At 38.2% G+C, this 19,234-nt stretch overlaps 1 protein-coding gene across 1 annotated transcript in view; it reads right to left on the reverse strand.

The window, feature by feature from the left end:
* Nucleotides 1-708: 708 nt before the first annotated feature.
* LOC124545229 (cellular tumor antigen p53-like) overlaps nucleotides 709-19,234 on the reverse strand; it is an 85,686-nt gene continuing 67,160 nt past the window's right edge. The window contains exons 7-8 of the mRNA XM_047124100.1: nucleotides 1,953-2,090; nucleotides 709-888 (exon numbers count right to left, since the gene is read on the reverse strand). Of these exons, the coding sequence (XP_046980056.1) occupies nucleotides 835-888; nucleotides 1,953-2,090 (192 nt within the window). The 3' untranslated portion in view covers nucleotides 709-834. The remainder of the gene's footprint in view (nucleotides 889-1,952; nucleotides 2,091-19,234) is intronic.

Below are 19,234 nucleotides of genomic sequence, written 5' to 3' on the forward strand. Positions count from 1 at the left end.
GAGGTTACAAGATGATCAACACCAATAGTAAAACAAAGGTAATGGAACGTAGCCCAATTAAATAAGCTAATGCTGAGGGAATTAAATCGAGACATGAGGCACTAAAAGTAGTAGGTGACAACTGATGACTGACAAAGTAAAGAAGATATAAACCGTAAACTAATAACAGCTTGAGAAGCATTTTGGATTGGGGGACGGGGGTGTTCTAAGATTGAATACACATTTAACTGTTCAGAAATCTTTTCTCGTAGTATTTACACTGGATCCAGTCTTGTCTGGAAATGAAATGTAACAATAAACAGCTCAGACAAGTGGTCGGGCTTGACTATAAGTAAACATGTTCAAGTGGATGTAGCTTGCAGTAGTTACACAGCGATGAAGGGACATGCACATGATAGACTAGAGGGTAAAGCTGCAACAAACCAGTCTCTGGAGTAAAGGCAACTATGACAATGACTGCATTGCTAGTGTAACTGTTAGAATGTCATCATTGAATTTAAACACAATTTGAGTGCACGCATATGGGAGGGGATAAAGAGGGTGCAATGGATGTGGTACTAGTATTTCCGCTAAATCGACGTCCAAGAAAGAATCTGTTTTCATAGTTCCTAGTTGTTTTGTTTGATAGCACAATATTTTACACAACTTCCTAATATCGTCCCCATTTCTTTTGTAATGTTTGTGTACATCAGCATGTTACAAAAAAGATTTATTTTCAAAAAAGTAAAAAATCAAATTTATTTTACTCAAAATAATGAAAATAGTTCGGGAAATAAGGAATGTTGTCTTACAAATACCCATCAAATGTGAACAAAAATGTACTGAATAAATGAGCTATTCTTGAAGTACACTAAATGCAGTTTCTCGCAACAGTTCTTCTCCAGGGCTCTGTGAACAAACAAATAAAAATGAATTACTTCATTAAAAAATATAATCATATACTCCATACTATTTGAAAACAAGTATTTTTGAAACTTAGTACTAAATAAGCCTAATTTCTAGGCTAGTTCACTGAATGCTACAGCCATTCATATTTTAGTGATCTATACCACAATACAGGGTACACTTGGTTTCTAAACTATGAAAATTTAACAAAAAGGCCACTCTTCTATATCACAATGGAGTTGTAAATGATAAGTACATTACGATATGGGACTGCACTTAAGCAAAACCTATGGAACAACAGATGATTCCCTTGGCAGATAAAGAAATCGATTTTAGTATCAGAATACGAGATGACACAAGTATCTCTTGGTATAGAAGTGATATCACTGACTAACTGGTCAAAAATTGTTTTTTTATGACAATGTCTGAATGTTAAAACTATGTGCTACACTGATACTCAAACTCAGAAACTTGCCTTTCATCTTGTCTTATGTAATTAACACAATAGAGTAAAATAATTCTATACCACACATTTATGCTTTACATTATTATATGACCATAGCTATCTGCATGGGGATGGGGGGTGGAGGGAGTGGAGTGGAGTGGAGTGGGGTGGGGTGGGGTGGAAGGGGAGGGAGGCAAGAAGATGGGGTACTTGCTGCCCTCCTCCAGAAACTGGAGCACGGAGTTTTTATTCATTATTCATACATTGAGTGGATAAGCTTCAATTCTTGGAACATAATAAGTTTTTGATGTAACCAATAAAGGTTAGTTCCTATCGCTTGTCATGTCTTGAAACAGACCAATTCATGGAAAAAAAAGGCAATTTTTAGTCTTGCCCCCCCCCCCCCCCCCCTCCCCTCTTCAGGAAAAATTTCTGTGGACACTAATGCGTATGACCATTCATTTTAAAAGCTTATTTAAAAATAAAGATTGTTTCCTAGTGGAACACAAATTTCCAAAATAAGATAATGTTTATGCTGTTTTGTCAAAAACAGATTGCAATCAGCCACAAGTATGATTACTGTGTTCAAATTATAATCCTTATAAAGTCATATATTACCTACCTCAATAATACGTTCATACAGTGCAAGTAATGATTTATCTTGATCATTAAGCTGTCTTTGCTCCTTACCAACATCCCTGTATATCAAATCCTGAGCAAATTTTGCCAATTCTTTTACATGGCAAGCCTTCACAGGTATCTGTAGAAGAAAATAGGAAACATAAGAATAAACAAAACTTAGAGCACACACAGTACTGGAGAATAAAAATGTTCTGAAGGAAATCAATTTCAGGCTTCGCAAGTCATATCTTGGAATACCACAATTTTGCGTAAATTGAATAATGTGCTCATATCAACTGTTCTTACATATCAAGCACGAAATGTCACACTCATACAACATTTTTTCATAGATCTCATGCTACTGGCAATGAGATCATTACGGTATATACTCTTGTCCACCCAGGAAAGGAAGTGACTGCTGATCTGTTGCAAGGTATAACACAGTTCAAGATTTGAAGATCTTAATTTTTATAAATCCAATGTTTTATGAGAGTGTCATCATGCAATATAATGAAGGATCTCATGTAGACCAATTCAGACACGAATGCTGTATTAATTAAAGAATTATGTGACCATATCAGATGGGAAAGGTTCCTAATAGTAATGAAAGCAAGAGTATTAAAATAGTGCAAAATTGTTAGCTTACTGATTTTCAGTTTTGAGATCTCACCCGCAGATCCACTTTCTTAGGAAAATGCTAGTGACATAACACTGCCTTCTGTGAAACATGCTGTCACAACTTCTGGAACAGGTGAGAGTTGTTCAGAGCTTCCATCCTCACAATCACATAACCACAACCAGTGCATTAAGTTTCTTCCATTACAGGCAACAGCTACTAACTTATTCCACTGCCTACTTCTTAATCTCATAATTAATACAACAGATGTTAATTAAAGACAAAGAGCTGATGAGAGATATAGTGAGGGTTTACAGCCTTGCAACACTTTGTGAAACAGCCTCAGTGATCCAGTTTTCATTTAAGCAGGAAAGTGATCACCGATTACATTGAGTTTCCTGCTTACGATGTACCATAACTTCTGTTTAATGACTTACTGGAAGACTAAACACTGGTGAACCTCTGGGCACTACTGTGGAAGGTGTAGATGGATATTCTGACAGGCTACCTGGTCATTAACATCAGATGATGTTGAAGATGACAGGCAGATGCCCTATACAAAAATATAATGAAGTTTCTTTGACATGATATTAATGTAGTGCCTCAGGGTCTCAGTTTCCATGAAACTAGATTGCAAAATATTAAATGATCAAGACAACTGTTCATATCCATTAAGTATCCATTAATATAAACAGTGGTGGCTGCAGTCTAAGAGTACAAGTGCACACCAACACCCTAACTTTCAACACCTTGCTGATTTACTGGTTATTTGTCTTTGAATGCTGTTAAATGTAACATAGATGCTGCAATCTAAAAGATACCCTCTTAAATCTACCATGCTACTGTTCTTCTAGACTCTGTGAAACTTGGCATCAGGGTCATGAGCACACCTTCAGTTGTGCACATTTTGAGGAGCTTTTGTGCATGCACAAGGTGACATAATTGCCTTATGGGCCGAATACATACAGATTTGCACAGCTCAACTAGAAGTTTACATCAGTGCCACCAGGTGGTAGCACACAGTGGCAGACTTTTACCTCCGCTCGCTCGGCATAAATCTTGCTGGATGATAGCACACAGCTCACATATGCTAATTCACTCACTATATACTGCAGTAAAATTAAATTGGGCATCAGTTATATGTTAAAGCTGTACTGGGAGTAAACCTATTTTGTGGGATCCTGGATGAGCTATAGTATATTAAGTTATCAGTTTTGTCATACAGTAATCCATCTGAGGCATTGAGAATCATAACAGTCTTAAGCACATCATTGCCAAATGTTAGATTGTAGCATTTACTCACGCATCTACATCTACATCTACATCCATACTCCGCAAGCTACCTGACGGTGTGTGGCGGAGGGTACCCTGAGTACCACTATCTGTTCTCCCTTCTATTCCAGTCTCGTATTGTTCGTGGAAAGAAGGATTGTCGGTATGCTTCTGTGTGGGCTCTAATCTCTCTGATTTTATCCTCATGGTCTCTTCGCGAGATATACGTAGGAGGGAGCAATATACTGCTTGACTCTTCGGTGAAGGTATGTTCTCGAAACTTTAACAAAAGCCCGTACCAAGCTACTGAGCGTCTCTCCTGCAGAGTCTTCCACTGGAGTTTATCTATCATCTCCGTAACGCTTTCGCGATTACTAAATGATCCTGTAACGAAGCGCACTGCTCTCCGTTGGATCTTCTCTATCTCTTCTATCAACCCTATCTGGTACAGATCCCACACTGCTGAGCAGTATTCAAGCAGTGGGCGAACAAGCGTACTGTAACCTACTTCCTTTGTGTTTGGATTGCATTTCCTTAGGATTCTTCCAATGAATCTCAGTCTGGCATCTGCTTTACCGACGATCAACTTTATATGATCATTCCATTTTAAATCACTCCTAATGCGTACTCCCAGATAATTTATGGAATTAACTGCTTCCAGTTGCTGACCTGCTATTTTGTACCTAAATGATAAGGGATCTATCTTTCTATGTATTCGCAGCACATTACACTTGTCTACATTGAGATTCAATTGCCATTCCCTGCACCATGCGTCTATTCGCTGCAGGTCCTCCTGCATTTCAGTACAATTATCCATTGTTACAACCTCTCGATACACCACAGCATCATCTGCAAAAAGCCTCAGTGAACTTCCGATGTCATCCACAAGGTCATTTATGTATATTGTGAATAGGAACGGTCCTATGACACTCCCCTGTGGCATACCTGAAATCACTTTTACTTCGGAAGACTTCTCTCCATTGAGAATGACATGCTGCGTTCTGTTATCTAGGAACTCTTCAATCCAATCATACAATTGGTCTGATAGTCCATATGCTCTTACTTTGTTCATTAAACGACTGTGGGGAACTGTATAGAATGCCTTGCGGAAGTCAAGAAACACGGCATCTACCTGTGAACCCGTGTCTATGGCCCTCTGAGTCTTGTGGACGAATAGCGCGAGCTGGGTTTCACACGACCGTCTTTTTCGAAACCCATGCTGATTCCTACAGAGTAGATTTCTAGTCTCCAGAAAAGTCATTATACTCGAACATAATACATGTTCCAAAATTCTACAACTGATCGACGTTAGAGATATAGGTCTATAGTTCTGCACATCTGTTCGACGTCCCTTCTTGAAAATGGGGATGACCTGTGCCCTTTTCCAATCCTTTGGAATGCTACGCTCTTCTAGAGACCTACGGCACACCGCTGCAAGAAGGGGGGCAAGTTCCTTCGCGTACTCTGTGTAAAATTTAACTGGTATACCATCAGGTCCAGCAGCCTTTCCTCTTTTGAGCGATTTTAATTGTTTCCCTATCCCTCTGTCATCTATTTGGATATCTACCATTTTGTCATCTGTGGGACAATCTAGAGAAGGAACTACATGCAGTCTTCCTCTGTGAAACAGCTTTGGAAAAAGACATTTAGTATTTTGGCCTTTAGTCTGTCATCCTCTGTTTCAGTACCATTTTGGTCACAGAGTGTCTGGACATTTTGTTTTGATCCACCTACCGCTTTGACATAAGACCAAAATAGAAATCTGTTGATCTTATGATGAATCAGGTTTATCTGTGCTGTAGAACCACCCTGTATATATGAGAACTCACGAAAAGCTGTATGACTGGTTTCTCTGATATTCACTTAAATGTGGGATCGACAGTAGTGTGCTTTAGGCCCTTATGGATCTCAGCGCCTCATTTGTATTCTAGTCATGTCACCATGTTGTTAGACATTACTACTTGTGTTTAATTATTTCACAAATGGCAATTTGTGTTTGGAGTTGGTTGTTTACTGTGTGGGAATCGGTTTTTTGTGTGCAGTGTAAATATGAGCTATGTTGAATCCGTTTTAGATACTAACACAAAAGTAAAGCTGTGAGGATGGGTACTGCATCATGCTTGGGTAGCTCAGTCAATAGAGTACTTTCCCACAAAAGGCAAAGGACCCGAGTTCGAGTCTAGGTCCGGCACACTGCTTTAATATGTCAGGAAATTTCATATCAGCGCAAACTCCACTGCACAGTGAAAAATCTCATTCTGGGAACAGAAAAGTAAATTACCAGGGAAAGTTAGCTGCAAAGGAACTAGGGCCTCTGAGAACAGATCCTTTAATTGAGAGAGTGACAAAATCGAATAAATGTGACAACAAGTGAACATTTGACAAAGGAGTGTACAGTCAACACAAGTTGTTGTGTGGGTGCAGCATAAGAAATCTGATTTTCAGCCCGGAAGTAAATTTGTGAACTAATACATACGTTAGGGAACTTAAACATTTGTCCGAAAAACGGAAAAGAATGAAAACTCCCACTTACACAAAAATGCAAAATGGGGAGTTGCAAAAGCTTATACTTTCTTTGTTATTGCCCTAAACTGTACTTAATTATTTACACAACAACAAAGCTCCACAAAAACAATTCTTTCTTTTGTCAGAGAAGTTATGCATTTTATTATTATTACTGCTGCTATTAATATTGGCAGTGGCTGTAGTTGTATAAACTTGTTGATAAGCACAACTGTTGTACAGGAGATGCGAATAGATTAGATTAGATTCAGTTTTTGTTCCATAGACCCAAAAAATGAGATGATTCTCGTAAGTGTGGAACATGTCAGAAAGTATAACATAAAAACATAAAACGTTTGGATATAATACTTACTACCCTGATCATTTGTCAGGAGATTGTCAAAAATAGGTGAATACAAATGTGGTAAACTGGAACAGCTAATATTTACAGAATTAACACGCTGTCAGAATGGAACATTGTTATGCAGTATTAACAAATTTGTCATACACAAAATACCTTATCTTGACTGTTGTGACCAAATTCTGTCAAAACTGAAATCTAACATGTATTTTTACTTACGCTGGCTTAACTGTCTCTGTTAAGATATCCATCTATAGAGCAGGAGTTGCATATCAAAATGTCTTTCAAACTCTGTCTAAACTGTGCTTCATCTGAAACCAAGCTTTTAGTGGTTGCTAGCAATTTATTGAAAATGTTTGTTGCTGAATATTGGATCCCTTTTTGGACCAAGGTAAGTGATTTTAGGTCTTTACGTAGATTGCTCTTATTCCTAGTATTGATACTATGTATTACGCTATTGGTTGGAAATAGAGATGTATTACTTGCAACGAATTTCATTAAGGAATAAATATACTGAGAAGCAATGGTTAGAATACAAAGTTCCTTGAATTTTTCTCGGTTTGATAAGTTGCCCCAGAGTATGATCCCACATGACATAATAGAGTGAAAGTACAGGGCTATTACAAATGATTGAAGCGATTTCATAAATTCACTGTAGCTCCATTCATTGACATATGGTCACGACACACTACAGATACGTAGAAAAACTCGTAAAGTTTTGTTCGGCTGAAGCCGCACTTCAGGTTTCTGCCACCAGAGCGCTCGAGAGTGCAGTGAGACAAAATGGCGACAGTAGCCGAGAAAGTGTATGTCGTGCTTCGAAATGCACTCACATCAGTCAGTCATAACAGTGCAACGACACTTCAGGACGAAGTTCAACAAAGATCCACCAACTGCTAACTCCATTCGGCGATGGTATGCGCAGTTTAAAGCTTCTGGATGCCTCTGTAAGGGGAAATCAACGGGTCAGCCTGCAGTGAGCGAAGAAACGGTTGAACGCATGCGGCCAAGTTTCACGCGTAGCCTGCGGAAGTCGACGAATAAAGCAAGCAGGGAGTTAAACGTACCACAGCCGACGGTTTGGAAAATCTTACGGAAAAGGCTAAAGCAGAAGCCTTACCGTTGGCAATTGCTACAAGCCCTGACACCCGATGACAAAGTCAAACGCTTTGAATTTTCGACGCGGTTGCAACAGCTCATGGAAGAGGATGCGTTCAGTGCGAAACTTGTTTTCAGTGATGAAGCAACATTTTTTCTTAATGGTGAAGTGAACAGACACAATGTGCAAATCTGGGTGGTAGAGAATCCTCACGCATTCGTGCAGCAAATTCGCAATTCACCAAAAGTTAACGTGTTTTGTGCAATCTCACGGTTTAAAGTTTACGGCCCCTCTTTCTTCTGCGAAAAAAACGTTACAGGACACGTGTATCTGGACATGCTGGAAAATTGGCTCATGCCACAACTGGAGACCGACAGCGCCGACTTCATCTTTCAACAGGATGGTGCTCCACTGCACTTCCATCATGATGTTTGGCATTTCTTAAACAGGAGATTGGAAAACCGGTCGTGGTGGAGATCATGATCAGCAATTCATGTCATGGCCTCCACACTCTCCTGACTTAACCCCATGCGATTTCTTTCTGTGGGGTTATGTGAAAGATTCAGTGTTTAAACCTCCTCTACCAAGGAACGTGCCAGAACTGCGAGCCTGCATCAACGATGCTTTCGAACTCATTGATGGGGACATGCTGCGCCGAGTGTGGGAGAAACTTGATTATCGGCTTGATGTCTGCCGAATCACTAAAGGGGCACATATCGAACATTTGTGAATGCCTAAAAAAACTTTTTGAGTTTTTGTATGTGTGTGCAAAGCATTGTGAAAATATCTCAAATAATAAAGTTATTGTAGAGCTGTGAAATCGCTTCAATCATTTGTAATAACCCTGTAAGCAAAGAGTGCAAATTTTTTTTATATTTATATCTCCTACATCTGATATCATTCTCACTGCAAATACAGGCTTGTTTAGGTGCTTAAGTAATTCTGTGGTATGCCCTTTCCAACTGAATTTATTATCGAGTTGTAATCCCAGAAATTTAACACTGTCAACCTCTTCAATCTGTGTGTCTTCATATGTTATACACATGCTGGAAGGAAATCTCTTACAGGTTCTGAACTGCATATAGTGGGTCTTTTCAAAGTTTAATGGCAGTGAATTAGCTTTAAACCACTTGTTAATGTCAGTGAAAATTTGATTAGCAGCTATTTCTAAATCTGTACTTGACTTGCTACTTATTTCAATGTTTGTACCATCTGCAAACGAAACAGACTTAGCATCTGGCAATGTAACAGATGAGAGACATTAATGCACTCAAGAAAAAGCAATGGACCCAAGATGGAACCTTGAGGAGCACCACATGTAATTAATCCCCAGTCAGATGAAGACTAACTGCTTACTGCACAGGTATTTTGCAACGACACCTTTTGTTTCCTGTTAGACAAGACTCAAACCATTTTGCAGCATTACCGGTGACACCATAATACTCTAATTTACTTACGAGAATGCTGTGGTTCACACAGTCAAAAGCTTGTGACAAGTCACATAAAATGCCAGTAGCCTATAGTTTATTATCTAATGAATTAAGTACATTCTCACTGTAAGTGTAAATAGCTTTCTCTATATCAGAAACTTTAAGAAATCCAAACTGTGACTTGGACAATATATTATTTGTAGTCAGATGCTTAAGGAGATGCTTGAACACAACCTTTTCAAATATTTTTGAGAAAGCTAGCAAAAGTGAAATTGGTCGATAGTTTGGTGTTATCTCTTTAGCTCCCTTCCTGTAAAGAGGCTTAACTTCAGAATATTTTAGCCAGTCTGGAAATATTCCACTGATAAGAGACTGATTACACAAATAACTTAAGATAGAACTGAACTTGCATGAGCACTCTTTGATTAACTTCGTTGATATGTTATGAAACCCACTGGAATACTTAGATGTTAAGGATTTTATGATGGATGCTACTTCTTTGGGAGACGTGTCATTTCCATTTTACTGAAGTTACTTTTAAAGTCTGGTCTCAGATACTCCATTGCACTGTTCACCGAACCTGATAATCTAAAGCTGTCAGTAACAGAAATGAAGTACTTGTTTAAGAGGTTAGCAACACTGCATACATTTGTTACCAAAGTCCCATTTATTTTTAGAGCTATCTGTTCCTCTTACTTTTTGCCCCCCCCCCCCCCCCCCCCCCCTGTCTCTATCCTCTATCTTCACTATATCCCATACAGTTTTTATTTTGTATTTTGTTGCCTGGTGTAATTATCTTTTTCTCATAATAAAGCTGCTATGATTTCTGGATTACTTGCTTCAATATTTTGCTGTATTCTTTGTAATACATTACAATTTTAACATTAGAGCTGTTTCTAGACTGCAGACAGTAGCTGAGAGTGTAAAATTCTTGGGATTACAACTTGATAATAAATTCAGTTGGGAGCAACATACTAACGAACTGCTAAAGCGCCTAAACAAGTCTGTGTTTGCAATGCGAATGATGTCAGACATAGGAGATATAAATATAAAAAAAAACTGGCATATTTTGCTTATTTTCACTCCATTATGTCATATGGTATCATATTTTGGGGTAACTCCACAAACAGAGAAAAAATTTTTAGAGTAGAGAAACGTATAATAAGAGTAATGAGTAGTGTAAATCCAAGAACATCATGTCGAAACCTATTCAAAGAATTGGGCATATTAACCACAGCTTCTCAGTATATTTATTCCTTAATGAAGTTTGTTGTAAATAATACATCTCTTTTTCCAACTAATTGCTTAGTACACAGTATCAATACTAGGAATAAGAACCATATACATAAAGATTTAAAATCACTTACTCTTGCCCAGAAAGGAGTCCAGTATTCAGCAATGCATATTTTCAATAAGTTACCAGCAACCATTAAGAGAACCATTCTGAGATTCTGGAACCATTAAGAGTTTAGTTTCAGACAAGGCACAATTTAAACGTAATTTAAAAGAATTTTTGGTGGCCAACTCCTTTTGTTCCATCCATGAGTTTCTCAACTAGTGCAGTAGACCATTTTAATGAAAATTTATTATACTTTAATTTTTGACAATACTTGGTTGCAATAGCCAAGAAACTAGCAAATGTCAGAATGATGGATTTAATGAAAGCAGATGTAAGTATTAAACCTGTAAATATTAGAAGTTTAAATTTAATTCATGTACATAATTTTACTGTTTATTGACTGAGGATCAAATTCAAGTCTTTTTAATTACATTTTTGTAATGTATTTATCTGACATGTTCCACACCCAGGAGGCTTCCCTCTTTTATGGGTCTATGGAATGAATAATTAATCTAATCTAATGATACAGTCTCCTTTTTGTCCCATGTGATATCTTTATTCGTTGTGTAATCCACGGTTTATTTTTTGACTTCTGGGTGATTTGAATAACCTTTAGGGGAAAACAATTTTCAAAAGTGGAGGTAACTTTATTAATGACTGCTTTGTATACATGGAAGAACCCTGGAGATACTAAAAGGTATCAGATAGATTATATAATGGTAAGACAGAGATTTAGGAACCAGGTTTTAAACTGTAAGACATTTCCAGGGGCAGATGTGGATTCTGACCACAATCTATTGGTTATGAACTGCAGATTGAAACTGAAGAAACTGCAAAAAGGTGGGAATTTAAGGAGATGGGACCTGAATAAACTGAAAGAACCAGAGGTTGTAGAGAGTTTCAGGGAGAGCATAAGGGAACAATTGACAGGAATGGGGGAAAGAAATACAGTAGAAGAAGAATGGGTAGCTTTGAGGGATGAAGTAGTGAAGGCAGCAGAGGATCAATTAGGTAAAAGGACGAGGGCTAGTAGAAATCCTTGGGTAACAGAAGAAATATTGAATTTAATTGATGAAAGGAGAAAATATAAAAGTGCAGTAAATGAAACAGGCAAAAAGGAATACAAACGTCTCAAAAATGATATCGACAGGAAGTGCAAAATGGCTGTGCAGGGATGGCTAGAGGACAAATGTAAGGATGTAGAGGCTTATCTCACTAGGGGTAAGGTAGATACTGCCTACAGGAAAATTAAAGAGACCTTTGGAGATAAGAGAACGACTTGTATGAATATCAAGAGCTCAGATGGAAACCCAGTTCTAAGCAAAGAAGGGAAAGCAGAAAGGTGGAAGGAGTATATAGAGGGTCTGTACAAGGGCGATGTACTTGAGGACAATATTATGGAAATGGAAGAGGATGTAGATGAAGATGAAATGGGAGATACGATACTGCGTGAAGAGTTTGACAGAGCACTGAAAGACCTGAGTCGAAACAAGGCCCCGGGAGTAGACAACATTCCATTGGAACTACTGATGGCCTTGGGACAGCCAGTCCTGACAAAACTCTACCATCAGGTGAGTAAGATGTATGAAACAGGCGAAATACCCTCAGACTTCAAGAAGAATATAATAATTCCAATCCCAAAGAAAGCAGGTGTTGACAGATGTGACAGTTTAATAAGCCACAGCTGCAAAAAACTAACGCGAATTCTTTACAGACGAATGGAAAAACTGGTAGAAGCCGACCTCGGGGAAGATCAGTTTGGATTCCGTAGAAACACTGGAACACGTGAGGCAATACTGACCTTACGACTTATCTTAGAAGAAAGATTAAGGAAAGGCAAACCTACGTTTCTAGCATTTGTAGACTTAGAGAAAGCGTTTGACAATGTTGACTGGAATACTCTCTTTCAAATTCTAAAGGTGGCAGGGGTAAAATACAGGGAGAGAAAGGCTATTTACAATTTGTACAGAAACCAGATGGCAGTTATAAGAGTCAAGGGGCACGAAAGGGAAGCAGTGGTTGGGAAGGGAGTAAGACAGGGTTGTAGCGTCTCCTTGATGTTATTAAATCTGTATATTGAGCAAGCAGTAAAGGAAACAAAAGAAAAATTCGGAGTAGGTATTAAAATCCATAGAGAAGAAATAAAAACTTTGAGGTTCGCCGATGACATTGTAATTCTGTCAGAGACAGGAAAGGACTTGGAAGAGCAGTTGAATGGAATGGACAGTGTCTTGAAAGGAGGATATAAGATGAACATCAACAAAAGCAAAACGAGGATAATGGAATGTAGTCGAATTAAGTCGGGTGATGCTGAGGGAATTAGATTAGGAAATGAGACACTTAAAGTAGTAAAGGAGTTTTGCTATTTGGGGAGCAAAATAACTGATGATGGTCGAAGTAGAGAGGATATAAAATGTAGACTGGCAATGGCAAGGAAAGCGTTTCTGAAGAAGAGATATTTGTTAACATCGAGTATAGATTTAAGTGTCAGGAAGTCATTTATGAAAGTATTTGTATGGAGTGTACCCATGTATGGAAGTGAAACATGGACGATAAATAGTTTGGACAAGAAGAGAATAGAAGCTTTCGAAATGTGGTGCTACAGAAGAATGCTGAAGATTAGATGGGTAGATCACATAACTAATGAGGAAGTATTGAATAGGATTGGGGAGAAGAGAAGTTTGTGGCACAACTTGACCAGAAGAAGGGATCGGTTGGTAGGACATCTTCTGAGGCATCAAGGGATCACCAATTTAGTATTGGAGGGCAGCGTGGAGGGTAAAAACCGTAGAGGGAGACCAAGAGATGAATACACTAAGCAGATTCAGAAGGATGTAGGTTGCAGTAGGTACTGGGAGATGAAGAGGCTTGCACAGGAGAGAGTAGCATGGAGAGCTGCATCAAACCAGTCTCAGGACTGAAGACCACAACAACAACATTGTATTTTCCATTAGAGTCAGAATTATGTCTTCTAACAATTTCCTGAATTTCTCAATGTTTGATTTTTTATTACCGTCCTGTGCTCAGATTTAATAGATTTTTTATCCTGATAAATTTCAACATTTTAAACAAGATGCTGCATGTCATGATCACATAGCCCATTTACTATTGGTTTTGTGATATGACTTTTTCCCTATATTTGTCTACAAAGATATTATCTATAGCAGTTTCAGAGCATTTACATATCCTAGTAGTAAAGTTGACAGTACAAACTAAATTGAATGATAATGTTACTGACTGCAATAACTGTTCATTGACAGAGCTTTTCAATAAATCCACATTAAAATCACCAGCAACCACCATTCCCTTTTTTTTCTTTTTACTGTGAGACTGGACACACTCAAATTTATCTGAATCTAAAAATCTGTGAACACTCAGAATGTATACTCATGAGCTGGCACTGAATATAGACACATGGCTACCTCACCAAGACTGCCTACCAACAGTTTATTTACTGCAACAGGGACACAACTGCAAATTTAATCAATGACGGGCCTCTGTTGTTTCTCTTGGTAAGAGGACTGCATCCATAGCCTTTATGTTATTATTTAATGCAGTCATTCCATTTATGTCTGTTGAAAATATTTATTTTAAGGTTGAAATTTCAACAGTTTGTCATTTTCAACCACAGTGAAATTTTAATGCCCCCCTCTACAGTGTTAAGTCATGACATCCTGGAAAACAGTTTCCAGCATGCTGAATGCAAATAAGTATGGCGTTATAAATATAGCTACACTTCCACAAACCATGTGAGCACGAGCCATATGGCAATCATGAAAACAGCATTCCATCAACTTAAAAATAAAAACTTCATCCACAATATACACAAAAATAAGAGTCACCCGAGAAGTGTTGTGCTTGGAACAACAGTTTGAACAGTGCAAATGGTTACATGACATTCAGATCAGTTGACTATCACATTTTTTTCCACTCTTGGTCTATACGGCCCACACTAAAGGAGACAGCGAAAACTGATCCAGTTGTTTTTTTTTAAGGGCAAGATATCTTAGTTAATCCTTGTTATTTTGTTAACGGACAACACCACTGAAAAGAAAATGACCGTAATGGAATGTTTTAACTCTACAGAGCCTTCCCGGACACAATTAATGTTTAATCAGATGCTAATCTTCACTCCTTTACATGCCCTGAAACCCACTTCAAACAACCCAGTAGCAAAAACGTTTGTTCTGCTCCTGAGGAAGAACTTCTTTGAAAGTTAAAAGTTTAGTAGTCTTTGCACTGCATCTGTCTGCAAAGCAATTCCTTCCTAATGTGGTGAGTAGCAAACTATCCTTTTCACATTGTTGGTATTCCATACCAGACTTTCCATTTTCAAAAATACATGTAATAGATATGTATCTGCAAATATTCTGTAGACAAAAGTCAAAGTAATCTGTCATAATAAACATTCCATTCAACCTCGACTGTTTAAAAAGGGTGTGTTTTAGGATTTGCACTAGTGTCGTTTCAATAGTATCTAGAGCACTGAAAATCTTCAGTAATGTTGTGCACCAACAGAATCATACCACCATAATGAATGCAAACCAGCAAGTGCACATGGCTTACCTCCATAGACATTTCAAGTACTTCAAACACCAGGTTGATACAGTAAATCTCAAATGTTCAGATTATCTCAGATAAAGCTGGAGTACACAAATCGTGTTTAGCAAAGGTGGCAACTACCTACTGAGCAACTTTTGGTTGTAAATGATCACCTCTGAGTACCCGATAACATGAAATAATTACAGTTCTCCAAGGACATAATCAATTATTACTCAAAATTCATTATCCACAGTTTGATATTGTTGCATCCACTTGGCCAGTTAAATACGAGGAGTGTTCAGTAAGTAATACTGCACTTTTTTTTTTCTCTCTCCTTCTGAAAGCGGGTTGGTTTTATTCAGGATCCTAATACACAGTATTATCCCCCCCCCCCCCCCCCCTTTTAGCTAGAAACGCCTATTTTTCAACATAAACTCCATTCAATGTGACAGTTTTATGGGACCTTACTGGGAAGGTATGTATACTAGCATTGTACCATTATACTTGTCGATGTCAGAGCCAAAGTCTTGGTGCATCATTAACCTCCCCAACATCCATATTCTGCTTCCCAAAGAGTGCATCTTTCATTGGGTCTAAAAGATGGAAGCTGGGAGGTGCAATATCCAGGCGTAGGACTGATGAGAGAGAACAGTCCAATGAAATTTTGTGGGCTCCTCTTGGGTACACAGATTTGAGTGAGACCTTGCAGTGTCATGGAGGAGAAGAAATTAATTTTCATATTTTTGGCAGTGTGGCAGTGAAAACACTGAAGTCCCCAACATTTCTGGAGTCATTGCTGTATGTGCCACAGCTGGCATGCAGGATATCACACAGGTTAGCATAGCCTTGATGTGACGATGACAGACACCTAACCCAATGACTCACTGTGCTTGCGTTCATTGCCATGTCTCCGTAGGCATTCTGCAAGCACCTATAAGTATCTGTGATGCTCTGGTTTTTACAAAAAACTCAATGATAGCTCTCTGCTTAGAACACACCTCCATTATAGATGCCATTTTGAAGGTTAACATACAGTGCCACCACCTACTGGAACTTCATTGACCCGTGGGGACTGAAGTGGGAATATTACAAAATGTCTCACAAGTAATTACGCATTTTTTTTTTTTTTCCAGCCGAAATTGCATGAAAAAGACTGTATTGCATTACTTATTCAATGCCCTTTATAAAAATAGACTTCATTTCAAATAGTCTATGCATGAGATAAAGTATGGCATATAGGGCTCTTCATACCAAAGTTGTCTATTTTCTGTCCTATTCCATTCACATATTAAGCAAGTATCAAATGACGGTCAATATGCTTCTGTACATGCCCTAATCTCTCTCATGTTATCGTCATGATCCATACTTGAGATAGAGAATGGTGGCAGTGTAATGGCTACAGTCTTCTTCACATAAAGGTTCTCTAAGTATATGCTACAGTATTTCCTCACAAGGGAACCTTCCCATCGCACCCCCCTCAGATTTAGTTATAAGTTGGCACAGTGGATAGGCCTTGAAAAACGGAACACAGATCAATCGAGAAAACAGGAAGAAGTTGTGTGGAACTATGAAAAAAATAAGCAAAATATACTAACTGATTAGTCCACGCGCAAGAAGGTAATATCAAGGACAATGTGAGCTAACGAGCTCTGTAGTCCCGTGGTTAGCGTGAGCGACTGCGGAATGAGAGGTTGTTGGTTCAAGTCTTTCCTCGAGTGAAAAGTTTAATTTTTTTATTTTCAGACAATTATTATCTGTCTGTCTGTTATGTTTTCATCACTTTTTTTGGGAGTGATTATCACATCCACAAGAAAACCTAAATTGGGCAAGATAGAAGAATCTTTTTACCCATTCGCCAGGTGTACAAGATAGGTGGGTCGACAACGAATTCCTGTCATGTGACGCACATGCCATCACCAGTGTCGTATAGAATATATCAAATGTGTTTTCCTGTGGAGGAATCGGTTGACCTATGACCTTGCGATCAAATGTTTTCATTTCCCATTGGAGAGGCGGACGTTTCGTCTACTAATCGCACGGTTTTGCGGTGCGGTCGCAAAACAGACACTAAACTTATTACAGTGAATAGAGACGTCAATGAATGAACGGACAGATCATAACTTTGCGAAGATAAAAAAGTAAACTTTTCACTTGAGGGAGGACTTGAACCAAGGACCTTTCGTTCTGCAGCCGCTCACGCTAACCACGGCGCTTCTTAGCTCACACTGTCCTTGATGTTGCTTATCTTGCGCATGGACTACTCAGTTTGTATATTTTGCTTATTTTTTTTCATAGTTCTACACAACTTCTTCCTGTTTTCTCGATTGATCTGTGTTCTGTTTTTCAAGGCCTATCCACTATGCCAACTTATAACTAAATCTGAGGGGGGAGCGATGGGGAGGTTCCCTTGTAAGAACCATATTGTCTTTCATACGAGGATATCCTTTAAAAGATGCACATTATTGACATGCTCCTGCATAAAGGCAAAAATAACTACCACTGTTTTTTTAGTATCATTTATGCAAACCAAGAATTATTAATTCTTAAATAATGAGTCTGGTATTACCCTCACAAATATAAATTCTCATCTAAGCAATATCAAAAAGGTTACCATATTCATTTGGTATCAAATAAAATGCAATAAAAATCAAAGCAAGAATTTAACTGCAACATTACTGGCCATTTCTTGAAGTCTGTGTTTTATGGGTGAAGGAAAAGACCAAATGTTTAGAATTCTTTAAATTTCTCATCTATACTACTGCATAAGAACAAGCTGTAATTTAAAATAGTTACCAAAACTCTCAAAAAGTTATTGGCCAATTTACTTCAAACTTTTATGTGATACTTTAAAAAATATTCTTGTAGACATAGGTTACCCATTTTTGAAATATCCAAAATTATACAGATGGTACATCTCAGTGTGCTTTACAAAAAAGTCTAATGAAATGTCATATCAAGCTCTTCATTTTTGTATTTCTAAAAGACAGATATCTGTAGGTTTGATAATAGATGCATTTCTGTTTACACTGTCAGCTGATGGCACTCAACCTTGCTTGTGTATTACCGACATCAATGCAGTGGTCAAAAAAGGTAAAGGACGAACCAGAGCAAATGTAAACACTGGACACATACAATGCGACACGGCGGCTAGGTACTACCAAAACAAGCAATGTAAGCAGCCATTGAGTTGTCAAGAATGAGTAATTTGTTTTACATAAACAATGAATTAAGTACAACCAGGTGTTTTCTCTTTTACAACATCATCATAACCAAGATTGTGGTAGTAAAGAAAAGCTAACATCAAATAAAACGTGTTTCCCTTAGTACATGGTCAACCAATCACCACATAATTTTTTGTGTGTTAATTACAGTCAACAGTTTCCTCTTTTCACAACAACACCATAACAAAAACTAAATTAAGATTATTTTCCTTTTCTACAACAGTACCACAACAAAACACATTACTTTGTTTCCTGCTACACCAATACTACAATAAGTGTTCAAAATGCCCACCGCTCAATTCGACACACACTTCATTACAGCGAACCCAGTTTCATCGCACTTGTTCACACACACGCACATTTGTCTTTATGGCATTGGCAGCACAGTCTCCTGTGCGTAGGTTCGTCCATACTATTCGTTTTCTGAGCATAAATAAGTTCTTTCATATGGCCCCAAAAGTAAAAATTCACTGGGTTTTAATCAGGGCTGCCTGCTGCCCATTGACATGGACCAAAACATCCTATCCACTGTCCTGGAAATCTTCGCACTCTGTGACCAAAGTGCAATGGAGCACTATCATCCAAGAACTACGCATTATGACGTACGGCTAAATGGAATATTTTCTAAGAAAGCTGGTAGCAATATTTCCTCGAGAAAGCTTTGGTAATTGTTACTAGTCAATCATGCAGGTAAAACTTAAGGTCCAATACTGTAATCATCAATTATACCCACCCATACATTTACAGAAAGGTGGCACTGAAAATGTGTTGCTATTACTTCGTGCAGATAATGTACATTCCACGTATGCACGTTATTTCGTTGTGATTGAAACAAGCTTCATCTGCGATGAGTATTTTGTTTACAAAATCATGCAGTGCATTTTGTAACAAAAACCACTCT

Source organism: Schistocerca americana, chromosome 8 (assembly GCF_021461395.2).
Source record: "Schistocerca americana isolate TAMUIC-IGC-003095 chromosome 8, iqSchAmer2.1, whole genome shotgun sequence".
NCBI lineage: Eukaryota > Metazoa > Arthropoda > Insecta > Orthoptera > Acrididae > Schistocerca > Schistocerca americana.